Source organism: Physeter macrocephalus, chromosome 2 (genome assembly GCF_002837175.3).
Source record: "Physeter macrocephalus isolate SW-GA chromosome 2, ASM283717v5, whole genome shotgun sequence".
Lineage (NCBI taxonomy): Eukaryota > Metazoa > Chordata > Mammalia > Artiodactyla > Physeteridae > Physeter > Physeter macrocephalus.
In genome coordinates this window covers 110,508,311-110,522,472 of record NC_041215.1, presented here as the reverse complement: position 1 = coordinate 110,522,472, position 14,162 = coordinate 110,508,311, and the positions used below count along the sequence as shown (strand labels likewise).

Here is a 14,162-nt window from a genome sequence, read left to right as displayed (position 1 = left end):
TTCAAAACCAAATTCAGGTGATATTTGTTAGGAAACTAGAGGAAGCCATGCATTTCGAAATTGAGATATCGGACAGCCTTCACAAAACTCATCTGTGACTCATAAATAATAAGAAAGTCAGTTTGCACTTGGGTGCATTTCCTCCCCATTGCTGACGGTAGTGGATTTTTGAGAAGGTGGAGGCTGATCCAGTGGCTCAAGCCCTAAGTTGTATTGTTAGGTCAGGCTGAGGAAAGCCTCATTTCTCCAAGGTGAGGTACCAGACAGCCATGATTTATGTCATTAAATTGACATCTGCTGACTCCAGTTTGGAGTTTGCTGGCTAGTGTCATTGGGACAGAGTAAATCTCTGGTTCTGGTGGACAAACAAACATTTGAACTCTGTATCGAAATTTGCAATCTGGAGACGCTCCTAGTGTGCCGATGGGCATTTCTTTTCTCTCTCTCTCTCTCTCTCTTTTGAAAGTATTTAGACTTACAGTAAGTCACAAAAATTGTACATAGAGTTCCTGTATACACTCTTTGCAGCTTCCCTTAATGTTCCCTTAATGTTAATAATCATAATACAAGTATCAGAACAAGAGATTAACCTTGATAAAATACCATTAACTAATTTATACACTTTATTTGAATTACATTATTTTTCCCACCAGTGTCCTTTTTCTCATCCAGGATCCAGGCAGGGATCCATTGCATTTAGTTGTCTTATCTCCTTAGTTTCCTGCAATCTGTGACAGCTTCTCCTTTGTTCCTCATGACCTTCATACTTTTAAATAATACCGGCCAGTTATTTTGTAGAATGGCCCTCAATTTGTATTGGTCTCATGTTTTCTCATGATTAGATTGAAGTTAGGTACTTTTGGCAAGAATGGCACAGAATAATGTTGTGCCCTTTTCAGCCTATCATGTCCGGGGAGCATGATATCAATATGCTGCTAAATTTCATCATATGGTGAAGGTGGTGCATGCCAGGTTTCTCTACTGTAAAATTATTATTTTTGTCTTTGTAATTAATAAATGTCTTGTTGGGGGGGGTGCTTTGAGACTAGGCAAATATCTTGTTTCTCATTATACCTTCATCTATTAATTTTAACATCCATTGGTGATTCTTGCCTGTACTCATTACTACTTTGTTGTTTGACTAATGGCGATTTTCTATTTCAGTACTTCTATTTTTAATACTTCTATGTTTATTAATTGTAATTTTACTATAAGTAGGAGCTGATCTATCTCCTCTATTTATTTATTCAACCATTTATTTATATCACTATGGATTCATGGATATTAATTGTATTCCATGGGTTAGAATCTGTTATCATTATTCGTTTTTGTTGCTCACATTGCCTAGATTTGGACTTTGAGAACTCCTTCAAGTTGGCTCATGAGTCTTTTTGACATGCCTCCATCACTTTATGAGCCCTTCCTTACCTTCTGTTACGACAGTATATTCTAGTCTCATCTTTATTTTCTTTGCCTCAGCCTTTCAATCAACTATTTCTCCAAGGCACTCTGGTTCCCTTTATTGGATAGTGATATTTAGAAACCAAGATCTTCATGCCAGGTGTGCTCACTGCTACTGGGGTGTCTTTGCTTGTAGACTCTTCTCATTGACAGAGCTAGGAAATACATGTATACATACACATACATGCATATACACATTTATTTCTATATACACCTCTGTGGGTATATGTATGAAAATCTCTGAGTAAATACTGTTACCTTAAATTCCAATTAAACATCATAGGCATTTCTTAAGGGAGTTCTTATAATTATTTTTCAAAAACATTGGCGATAAACTGTCTCTTTTGCTTGGAAATAATCTAACATTGAAATCCTCCTCATCCTTAACATTTTAATCTCCAACACTCCTGATGAGTTTCTGGTTGACAAAGTCTTCTTTTCTGTCTAAGCTTCATCACCAGCAAATATTACAAGAAGTAGATTTCTCAAGACAAAAATATTCCATAATGATTTCAGAGGGCTACCCAGCACATTCTGATGGGTACTCATGCTTCTCTAACTCTCAGTTGGAATAAGAATGCCTTGTATTAGGATTGCAAGTGATAGCCTCTCTTAAGTGGTCCAGATTTTCCCACATTTTAGTGATGGGAAGTATCTCCATCCTTAGATAATTAATGTGATCCATGTGTTCTGGGATTCAAACTAGGGCATACTGAGTAGGTTATTTTTTATCCTCCCTGAAGAGTGTGTAAATGCATTTAGAATATCTCAGTTCCTTAGAACTCTGAATATGAAGAGATCTGAGCTTCCTAATAATCACAACAATTTCTTAGTGACTTTTGATTCTTTGAGCTAAAAATATGTAAGATGACATGACATCCCAAAGCTCTATCCATAGACACTGGTGACTGTGGGTGTGAAATCATCCTTGTGTGTGAGGCCGGGAACTGCCTCAAGGACCTCTTATAACCCATGATTCAGCTGATTTCTACCTGAAACATATCTGTGTCTCTATGGTCTGGTTCTGCTCTTTGGGCAAAGCTAAAGGAGTGTTACAATTATGTTCTAGAAGACATGTATTAGTGGTGATTTCTAGGATTGCTAGCCTCAGCCTAGTCCAGGTTAGGGTCAGCAGGTGGCTTTTGTAGAGTGGAGTAGAATAGAATGATCAAAATAATAGTATAAAGTTGATTTTATCTTTGTTTGATGGACATTATGTACCTGATGGGTACCAGACACTGTACTTGGCAGATGATGGTTTGAAAAGGGAAGGGGAGGTTTAAGGGCAGTTTCAGGGGTAATATCTTATAATTCAGAAGTGAATTGACTGGGGCTAACACTGAGGGTTTCAATATTGGAAAGAAGTAAATGATAATTTTTAGCAATGAGATGGAAAAATGAAAGGGAAAATCTCTGAAACATAGAATTCAGAAAAGGGGCAAATAAGGATAAGACAAATTCCTAGACCTCCTAGTACTCGTTTCGGATATAAAGTGGAGGGAAGCTACTCAGCAAGAGCTATTATTTAATCAATAAGCAAAATAGAATCAAACTGACTTTTCCAATAAGCTTTACTTGATTAATACCTCCGTAATATAGAGTACAGAATTCGTTGTCCACTCATCCCCTAAGAACTTATCAACATACTTTATTGTTATGTTATTTGGTACCACTTTGCTTATAAATTCCTGTAATTTTTAGCTTGTAATTGTTTATTCTGCACCTACATCACATGGATCTGTCACTGTCTTCTCCTTCTAACATACGGAAAGCCTTGCACCTTGCTGTGAACACAGTAGTTGAGTGAACACTTGTGACATGAGGGTTGAATGATGATTGGAACCATTCATTAGTTTATCCTATTAAAAATCAATAGTGAGACCCAAAGGTGATTCATTGTTAAAAATCTGCTTTTCTTATTCAGTAATGCAGAGTTTTACCAGAAGGCTGATTAAAAACCAATCTTTTGAAATGTCACCAAAATAAAATCCTTGACAGATACAACACAACTGGGTATATCATTAAACTAGATTCTTAACAGAATAAAAACCTAGAATCAGAATATTGGTTGAAAACATAGAAGCTCTACAGAGGCAGTAAATTAGGAGCTAGTCACATTTTAAATTTGCCATGAGTGTTTCTTTGTTGAAGCCCCAGAAGTTAGAGCAAATTGAACTGACAGTATAAGTTAGCACCGTGGTTTTCTACCAGATTCTGGAAGAGTAGGATTAAGTGAGGAGAGCTTTTAGATTATAAACTTAAAATCCGCTTTGGCCATAAAAGCGCTTCCCCCATCTTACAAAGACTTACATGCACCATGGATGAAGATTTGTTGAAACTCTGAACCTTTCTGTTTTTTTTGGTTTCTTTTTCCTCACTTCTTTACCAGGTGAAAACTTTATATTGAAATAGATTGTGTCTTGTCTTTCACAATTCAAGTAGCTATGATTGAACTTATTTTTATCATGGAGTCAGAGATGTCAAACTATTGTAATGGGACTCATGCTCCTTGCCACACAGTATGTAGCAATCGTATTTTAAATAACTTGCTGTAAACAATGGGCGTTTTGTCATGTGCATCAAAGGTTTTATACAAGACGTTCTTTAGAACAGTGTCCATTCCTGCTGGTTAGGGAACCCATTCCCAAGGCAGGGCTTGCTGTTGGTTCAGCTCATGACTTAGTTTGGGTGGGCATGGTTTGTTCTTCAGGGCAAGTTGGAAAATTGGCTTATTTTTGTGACTTGCTAAAGTCTATTTGAAAAATTAAGTTGGACTGTGGGGAGTCTTATCTCAATATGAAAACCTTGTCTGATTCTATTTGCTTCTTGCTTGCACGGGAACTCCTAGGGAGGCTTAGAGCATCTCACCTGCTGAATTGGATTGTGGAGCGTGAGACCATTTTAACATTAAATGTTCTCAGGGAACTTGATGGTGTGAGATAGCCCTTCTGGGCTTCTAGTTCCCCATTAACTATAGTAGTTGAACTCATATCATGTGACCCTTGTGAACCCTTCAGAAGTGTCCAGGGAGAAAATAACAAGGTCAGACCTTTCAACAAGAGAATTTCAGATACGAGCCATGAAACATTCTCTGTTCCTTCCTGTATCTTCTTCCTCAGCCTGTCAACATGTGGTCTCGTGGTGTTCTTTGCTTCTGATGGCTGTTTCTCTCCCTCCCTCCTTCCCCTCTGCAGACATGCCTTGAATTGGAACGCTACCTGCAGACAGAGCCTAGGAGGATCTCGGAGACCTTTGGTGAGGACTTGGACTGTTTCCTCCGTGCTTCTCCTCCCCCGTGCATTGAGGAAAGTTTCCGGCGCTTAGACCCCCTGCTGCTCCCTGTGGAAGCGACCATCTGTGAGAAGAGTTCGGCAGTGGACATTTTGCTCTCTCGGGACAAGTTGCTATCTGAGACCTGCCTCAGCCTCCAGCCAACCAGCTCTTCTCTAGACAGCTACACAGCCGTCAACCAGGCCCAGCTCAACGCAGTGACCTCATTAACGCCCCCCTCGTCCCCTGAGCTCAGCCGCCATCTGGTCAAAACCTCACAGACTCTCTCAGCCGTGGATGGCACAGTGACGTTGAAACTGGTGGCCAAGAAGGCTGCACTCAGCTCCGTGAAGGTGGGAGGGGTGGCAACAGCAGCGGCAGCCGTGGCGGCAGCTGGGACAGTTAAGAGTGGACAGAGCGACAGTGAGCAAGGAGGTGTGGGGGCTGAGGCGTGCCCCGAAAACAAGAAGAGGGTTCACCGCTGTCAGTTTAACGGGTGCCGGAAAGTTTATACAAAAAGCTCCCACTTAAAGGCCCACCAGAGGACTCACACAGGTAGTGGTACAAGTTGGCCGCATGTGGTTTCTTCTTCTTCCTCCTTTAGCCTCATGGTGGGAAGGGCTTCTCTCTGTTCCGAGAAGTGGCGTTCATGCCAACTAGGAGGTGTAGAGAGGCAGGTGGGCCTGGGTGGGGAGGCAGGTGACTCACTCATTACCTTAGGATCTCCAGGTGTCCTGAGTACAGGACATGGGTTTGTCACTCACTGGCTCGGAGACGCTTTCAGAGGCAATGCCAACCACGGTGTAGAATCAGACACTACTGAGGATGCCTGAACAGGGGCTCTGGTGGTGTGACTCACAGCCGTACGTGATATGTGCACTTGTCACTTTCCTGACACTTTTCATTGTTTTATCAGTGTAATTTTGCAGTTTGGATCAACACTGGAATCCGAGGAAGTAGATTTGAAATTCACAGTTGAACAAGGTAGCCAAGGTGTCCCTATTCGCTCTTTTTCCAGCCTCCCTGATTTTTCATCAAAGTCACCAACAGCAGGAGGGTTTCAGAGTTCATTAGAGGTGATCATTCTATAATTAATTGGCATCTCCTCTTTTGCATTGTTCTCTGGCACATGCTTTATGGAGAGATGGCAGAATTGCTTTTTAATGAGCTTGTTACTGAGAAGTTGCTAAAGTGATTACATTGCTATGTGTGTGGTAAGGGCGCTGCGGACCGGTGGGGACTGTATATTTTCCTCAGGACTTCTGTGGTGACTCCCAGGAATCATGTTGATCTTGGGAGCGATGGGATAATTTGGAAGAGGGGGGTTTGCAGAGAAAAGAGCGAGATTAGCATATTCCTTGAATCTGGTCTTTGTTCTCTGGTTTGAGTTGGAAGCTTAGGGCTGGTGTCTCTTCTTGGGGTTAGCATCGTAGGAGCAATGACTGTTATTGGGGTTTTTTTAATGAGTCCCTGACAGTGTATTGCTGGTATGGTGTTTGCATACTGCGTGCACAGTACAAGCTGAACAGGGAAAAGCTCCGAAAGTATAAACAGCAGAATCAGAGTGTTGTCAGGGAGAAATAGGTGATTGGATCTAGGCTAGGAGATGTGTTGGTGAGAGTTCTTTTTGGGCTCACTGCTTGTCTTCCAGGTACTCTGTGGTGGTTTGTGGACTGTGTCACCAAGGAAGTGTACAGTGCAAAGTTCATTGGCTGGAAAATCAGGAAAACCTGGGTTCTATTCCAATGCTATTACTAACTAGCTTTGTGACCTTGAGCACATCGCTTTACCTCACTGGCAGCCTCATTTTCCACATCTGCCAAACAATCTGGATCTTAAGGCCCCTCTCAGCTTTAATCTTCTGGGGGCAGGGGGTCTGTGAAATGTCTTTGTGCAGGACAGAGGAGCTTCCCTGAGGTAGGAGTGCATAATGTGTGACTAGAAGCCATCACCACCGTGAACCTGGAAGGTACTCCCACGGGAGGATGAGCGTGGACGTTGCTTCTTCACACCACAGGACTTTGGCATGCTCTCCTCTAACTCCAAACTGACTTTCCCTTCTGCCCTTGCTTGTTTCATGGGAAGGTCCCCTAAGGTAACTTTTGAACCTGTGGCTCAGGTTCAGGTGCCACTCAGGGTTCCCATTGGAGATTGGGTTCAAGTCCTCCAGTCCACATACATCAAGGCGAAAGCTTCCTGCTATTTTCAGCTTTTTTTTGTTTTCTCTCTAGGATATTGTCCTGGAGGTCATTTTTATTTATATGTCTTTCTCAAGTCAATGAGTAAAGTAACGAGAAGACATTGCAGTGCTCCCAGGCTTCAGCCGTGACTCATCTCCTGTTCCCCGCAGGAAACCAGAGAAGGCAGGATGAGGCAAGGAGGTTGAGCTTTGTTGGGGGTGTGGAATTCATGCTTATGAGCACATTTTTTCATTACTGACGTGAGACAGGCTATGTCCTGCCTAGTATGGAGACTGGACGGCTCTGGGGAAGCAGAGAGTCTTTTTGGGGGGTGAGTCCAGAGCATTTTCTTCTTTTCCCTATCCCCTCTTTCCAATGGATGTGTTAGAAGGATAACTCTGAGGAGTGATGCATATTTTGTGCTTTGTTTTCTGGGCATTTTCTGTTCAGAGTGATTATCAAGGTGGAGCTCATTATGTTTCCCAGCACCTGCAACCCCTTGCCTTATAGCAGATTAAAGTGGAAAGACTCCTCCCTGTGGGGAATTTACCCAAGAAGGCACCATGCATTATTAGAAAGGCAGTACCGCAGAGTGGTTAAGAGCAGGGCTTTGCAGTCAGGGAGACTTCGGTTTGAATTCTGGCTCTACAACTTCCTAGATTTATGACCTGGATACGTGATGTATCTTCCCTGAGCCTCAGTTTCCTCATCTGTAAAATAGGGATAATTTACCTCCTAGATTGTTTTGAAGATTAAATGAGTAAACATATGTAAAATACTTGGCAGATGGTAAGAGCTCATTAAGGATAGTAGTAGGGTTGGTTGTAGTTGTGACTATTGCCGATGATATTGATTAGCAGTGATTTTGTGCAAAAACAGCTTTATGTAAACTAGAAATAAACCACTTAAAGTTAAATGCCACCAAAAACCAAGAAGCTTTTCTTTCCTCGCTTCCATAATTTCAATGTAGGGGTGATGATACAGGGACATTACTCATGGAGGGTGAAATTGGACATGCAGGCATTGGCGCATTGAAGTTGGCAGTAATGTAGAGCACGACTTTCCTAAAACAACACAGGAAGCAATGGCCTTGCACCCTCCAGAAGCATTTTGCCAGTAAAACCTTCTGCAGAGACAAGCATGGAGGGAAAAGTAGGTGCTATATGAAAGAGAAAGGATAGGAGGGGAGGTAGAAGTGGAGATGGGGGATGAGGAGAGGGAATCTGAATTAATTTGGATGAAATGGATGAGAATCAGAAGTATTTATTTGGATGTGAAGGGGGCACATGGGGAACTGAAAAAAGCAAAAGTGATAATTTATGTGGTGTGGATGAACTAAGAATAATGAAAAAAGCATGAAGGATGGAATCAAATTAAGTGCAAACATATCAAGGAAGTAGACTAGTAGAAAGCTTGAGGGCAGAGGTATACGGTGATGGGAATTCAGGTTGGAGACGAGTCTGCTGCTAGAAGTGAATGGAGTAGGAAGAGCTGCTGACCAAATGTTGAAATGAAGTTTAAAAAAATGGGCTCTGGTTGGATTCAGGCAAGCTGTTTTAACACAGGGCTCACTTTAATTCAGTGAAAATATTTTCTTATCCTTCAGCTGGGGAAGTGTTTTGGGACATAGAGAGAGAGAGAGAGAGAGAGAGAGAGAGCGAGCGTGGGGGTGGGGGGAGAAAACCATCCAGGAGAAAGAGGGGAAATATTGGCATTTTGTTCTCTAGAGTTATATATATGATCTGTCTCTTCTATATGGTAATATGTTGAAAAAGAGACACACTTGCAAATGTGAAATAAAATGTGTGGGTCTCTGTCTATGCATAAAGACAGACAATACATTGTTGGTAACATGGATTTCCTTGCATTGAAGAATTTTTAAAAGTGTTATTCATTTAATCTTTATGCAGCTAGGATTTACTGAGCTGGAAAAGATATGCTTCTTCTTTTTTTTTTTTCTTTCCCTTCTGTGTCTGTTTTTTGAGGATGCTGAATCCTTCAAACTTTTTGCCCTGGAGGATGTTAGGCAGTGAGGTGGCTTTTCTTTTTTTCAGGTAGCAGATGTTCAAGTTGGTAGCTAGGGCACAAATACTGGTTGCCCAAGGAGGTGAAGTGAGGGATGGGGGAGCCAGGCCGGGGGTGGCGGAAGATGAGGCAGGGACTGGGACAAAAGGAATATTGTGAAGTAGCAGAATCTTAGTGAAAGGAAGCATATATAAAAATGGACATATGGTTTATTCATTGGGAAGAGCACTTAGTGCTGGCATGAGCGTAAAAATGTCCTTTAGCAGCCAAGCCATTACAGACCTTTCTCTCCCACTCTGTTTTCTGGTCTTTGTATAATATATTTTTCTTTCTCAATAAGTCAGCCATTATGTTCATAGTTTTATTCATCTTCTTGGAGACAGCTAAATAATTCTTATATTTTGACACAGGGGAATCCCTCACTTTCAATTAAAAAAAAACCCCACTTTATTATGCTTATTTTCAGCAAAAATCAATTTGTTAAAATGTTAGTAGTTTCTATTCAAAATGAGAAAGAATAATATTCCACATTTCTTCTCGATCACTGCTGAGTAGGAACAGAAGAAAGTCTGTGATTGAAATGGTGCTTTGTGTTAAGTGAGCAGACTTTTCCAATATGGAAATTCATATAAAAGCATGTCCACATTTACACTATTAAGATGAGTCTGGTTGGTAAAGTCTGGACAAAGGCCAGCAATGAAGTCTTTGGTTGTTGGTCACAGAGGAGGGAGAAAAGAGGCCACGTCCTCTCTTGTGCTACTTGGAGAGCTCTCTATAGACTGCGGTTGCTTTAGCCTAATCCATAGGTGGTGATAGGACATTCTAGATTTTGCACTGAAAAATATAAAAGTATGCTTTCTAAGTGAAAAGAGAAAATGAACGTGCAATTTACTTAGCATTCTATATCTGCTTTGGGGTGGTCATAATGAATCAAGATGTGGCACAATCTCTAAGTTTAATTAGGATTTAGGGAAATTGTTTTTAAATGGAAAGGTGGGTAAAAACATTACAAACAAAAAGATGAGTGTAGTATTTAAGAGGCAAACAAAAGTGCTTATTTTATACATATAATGAAAGTTCTTTAAAGTTTGAAATATAATTTATTTTACTTATTCAACAAATACTTATAAACACTTGCTATATGCCAGGTATTGTTCAGAGTATTAAGAAACAAAATTCAATTGAGTAAATTTTAAAGATCTTACTGGCTTTATTCAGTGATTCATGAATTGGGCAGCATCTCATCTAACAAATAGAAAGGAGCTCTGAAGCACTCTACAAAACAAAAGACTTTTATAGACAGAAGGGGGCTGGACAAGGAAGTTGTACCGGCAAAGAGCTGATTGTTTGTGGCAAGGTCACCTTCCTTTAGGGGATGACAGGGGTCTATCAGGCAAATTACCTCACTAGTGCTGATCAGGGAATTCCAGATTGACTGGTTTAAGATTCCATTCTTTGGGGCGGGTGAACCTATATTAAAATTGTAAGTTTCAGTTTGGTGAAGTGGGGCTTAGCACAAGTGACTCCATTTTGGGCCAGTTGTCTCTTTTTTAAACAATTCTCTCCTTCTGATCAGACTCAGCCTGAGAGATGTGATCAACATTTAACGCATTAATGCCACTCCCAGCTACTGCTGTGAAGATCTCACAGTTTTGGCTGATTCTCTGTGTGCTATTCACAGGTCATGACTTAAGGTTCACACTTTTTAAGTTGGTCATTCTCTTCATCCCTTTTCTGACATTTCAGTCTTAGGGTATTACTTGTTTGGTGGTTAGTGGCCATGAAGATGCACTTAAATGTGCATTTAAAGTGCACCAGGAAGACTACTATGATTATTGTAAGCAAGACAATTCCCAGTGTCTGGAGTGCACTTCAGAGCCATGCTCCCCAAGACCCAAACCAATCAAAATCAAATACGTCAGGGAAGACCTCATTGAAGGAGTCACTTTTTAAAGCCAGGTGGCTTATTCAGTGATTTTATGTAGCTGAGTTTCAGCTTCCCCAGAAGTGTTAATCCAAGTGCATCAAGTGGTATTGGACACAGCACAGACACCTTATTGTTCAGCTAAAAGATAATCAAGGGCTATCCCATTATCAAGAACAACCTTGGTCAGAGAGTCTAAGGAATTTCTTAGTCTAAGAATTTTCTTGGGCAGCTATTGCTTTAGCAGTGGATTCTGCAGTACTTTCAAGAGTTAAGGAAGGTTCCTGATCATAGTCTCATTTGTACTCACTCCTAACCAGGGAAGTAGGTGCCTGCCAAAGGAAGCGAATCCTGAGTCCTGAAGCCTTCTGATAGGTCCCTTCTAACTTGACAATGTAAATCAGGGGAATTGACCAGTGGTGCCTCAGTTTGATTGTGGATGGTTAGGGGCACAGTTAGGTAACCTAAGAGGCATTGCCTGGTTATGTACCAGCCATCTAGGCATGCATAAGCCTAAGGAGAATGATAATCACCACAGACAAAGATTAATCATGTCAGGGCACAAATCATTCCCATGAAGGTGGCACTGTTAACGGATTCATTTGCAGGGATCGTTGCACTTGCCCATTCAAGCCAGGGGTCAGTTAGTTTTTCAGTGCATTTGGAAAGTAAATCTCCTAGCCCCAAATAAAAAGTTGTTCTAAATTCCTTGCAAAAATGGGCGCAGCTGGTAAGATCTTTTCATGATTGGGGTAAGATCTGATTTAGATAATCATAAGAACGTCGGGGTGCAAATGTACTATGGTTTGTCTAGGTATTGTGTCTAGTTGGGCAAGTACAGCTATAATCAGAGAGAAGTAAAAACAAGGCACTGAATGTCCTGGCCATAAAAGTTAGACCCTCTAAGTGACTTCTAAGGGGGGTTCAATTGTAGTTTACAGGACATTAGTAATAGAAGAAAAATTGGTCGCAGGAGGGACCAGGGCAGGGGGTCTCTAGCATTATGGACAGGTTGGAGTTTTTAATGGCAAATCCAGCAGTCTAAAAGGTTATCCCCCTTAGTAATGGCCTGGGTATATGATGGTGTTGTCGTTCCAGGCCAATGCCACAGTAAAGGAAAGAAAGAGAAGAAGAAAGGGTTTTTAATGTTTAGTTAAAGTATGAAGTCTTGATTCAGCATCTTGGGTGGAAGCAGTCTATACTGATGTCAGCTACTTCTCTTCCTAGTGAGTTTGATTTGCAGGTCTCCAGAGTTTGCCCAGGAGCAGATGTCAGGTGGAGCCTTCTTCAACTGTGAGATATGTACCCAAGGTTCAGTGCCTTCTAGTTTTGCAGCAGTGTCAGTGGTCAGGAGCACTTGGTAAGGTCCTTTCCATGAGTCTCACTTTTGCAAAAATATCAGAATAAAACAATAACTGCCCGTAAATTATAAAAGACTTTTAAATGCCCACTGTTAAGATCTGATGAGAACTCATTTGCTAAGGAAGTGTATTTATTTCTGTGATATACATTTTAAGATAGTAACTGGAATTACGACTGATAACATTTTACCAGAACATTTAAGATTTCCAGGAATTTCATACGATTTCTGGAACACTTATAACATATACAAATACAAAATAGAGAAGACTTATTGTTACCTATTTGACAATGCTTCTCATTTAATTTAACATATCAAATAAGCCTATTTAGTTTAACATCTTTCGTTTTATGAGGAGACAGAACAAATCTCTTGAGATGTTCCAGGGGCCCTCTGGAAAATCCCAAAGAAAGTTTGAAGTCAAAAAACTTCACTTAGAATTTGATTTGGGGGGAAGTGTTTCAAAAATACCCATTTAATAGTGACAGTAGATACTGTTAAAGGCAAATACAGAAGGTTACATCGTTGTAAGCAAAACTTAGCTCTTTTAATATTGAGAAGATTGGGTTTTCTCAAGCAATCAAAGACCTGATAAAGACAGTGTGAAGCACAGTAAGTTGCTGTGGTAAGACACAAAATCTTCACTGTCCAGGCAGATTACTTAAAAAATAAAGAAAATTTCACAATCTGTTATCAAAAGCAGACTAAAAATCCAATAAAACCTTGTAATTTTAACAGAGAAAACCAAATTCTAATTTTGTACCAGTGTACTTTTGATATTAAAACTCATTTTTTTAAAACTTAAATAAATTCATTCTAATCTTAGCCAGCCTGACTACACGTAAAATTTGTTTCCCAAGGTTCCTTTTCCACAAACTTTCTACAATTTTGTCCTTTTTTTTTTTTCTCTTTCTCATTTTGGAGCAATCAATCATTTTACTTTCCTTACCTACTTTTCATACACAGTTGTTTTCCTTCACCCTTATTTTTTCTAAGTGGTTTTAATTACATATATTGATAATATTGAAAATAAGGAATACATCCTTAATTCATAGTGAAAACTAAGATGTAAGAAATTGTGGACTGTCTCTTATATGGGCATTCTGTGGATTGGCAAATTTATAAATACATTTCATAATTTCTAGAAGTATATTCTTTCTCATAATACATTTTCCAATCTAGCAAAAAAACCCATGTCTACTAATAAACCCAAGTTTCTCAGTAATAAGAAGCTAAAAGTAGATAAACCTATGTTCAGGACTAATGTTCCAGTATTTATATGGAAATGATCTAGATAGTCAGTGACTATTCATCATTTAATTTAACTTAGCAAAACTCTAAGGTTTCAAGTTACCAAAAAGATTTGGGGAAACTATTTAAGTAGATATACCATAAACCATAGTTATTGCCGGAAAGTGGAAACGCTTACCCACTTACATCTATTTAAATCACTTGTTCTTAACAGTTATGTTTAGATTACTCATGAAAATTTTATCATACCAAGTTATTTTTCTTGCTGAAAAATTTTGTAACGGAGATAACATGAACTTATTTGACCAGGTAGAATAAAATTGTATGTCTGCATTATTTTCAATGTTGATAAGTCTAAAGACATATCTGTTTTAATTAAGCCAACAAATTTAAACTAGCTTTTATTTACTGAAGATTATCCTAGGTCATGTGAACTTGAAAACATTTGAGTTAGTTTTCATATTTCTGAGACTATGTTTAATTTATATAGCATTTGTTTTTAAACCAATTAAACGGAGCCCTTTACAAATTAATTTTAGCAATACCATCCAGAGGTAGAAAATACCACACATCTACAACACATATACAGTTGACCCTTGAACAATGTGGGGTTCAGGGGTGCCAACCCTCTGCGTAGTGGAAAATCTGTGTGTAACTCATCATCCGCCCTCTGTATACATGGTTCCTCTAT

At 39.8% G+C, this 14,162-nt stretch overlaps 1 protein-coding gene across 4 annotated transcripts in view; it reads left to right on the top strand.

The window, feature by feature from the left end:
• Positions 1-14,162, top strand: part of KLF7 (KLF transcription factor 7) — a 111,082-nt gene that overhangs the window by 36,870 nt on the left and 60,050 nt on the right. For 3 of the 4 annotated variants that reach the window (XR_008619084.1, XM_028481286.2, XM_055089725.1), the window contains one exon: positions 4,656-5,289. Coding sequence is in view for 3 of the 4 variants with exons in the window: in XM_028481286.2 (XP_028337087.1) it covers positions 4,656-5,289 (634 nt within the window). In the remaining variant the exon portion in view is untranslated. The remainder of the gene's footprint in view (positions 1-4,655; positions 5,290-14,162) is intronic. The other variant, XM_024124460.3, reaches the window with a different exon arrangement.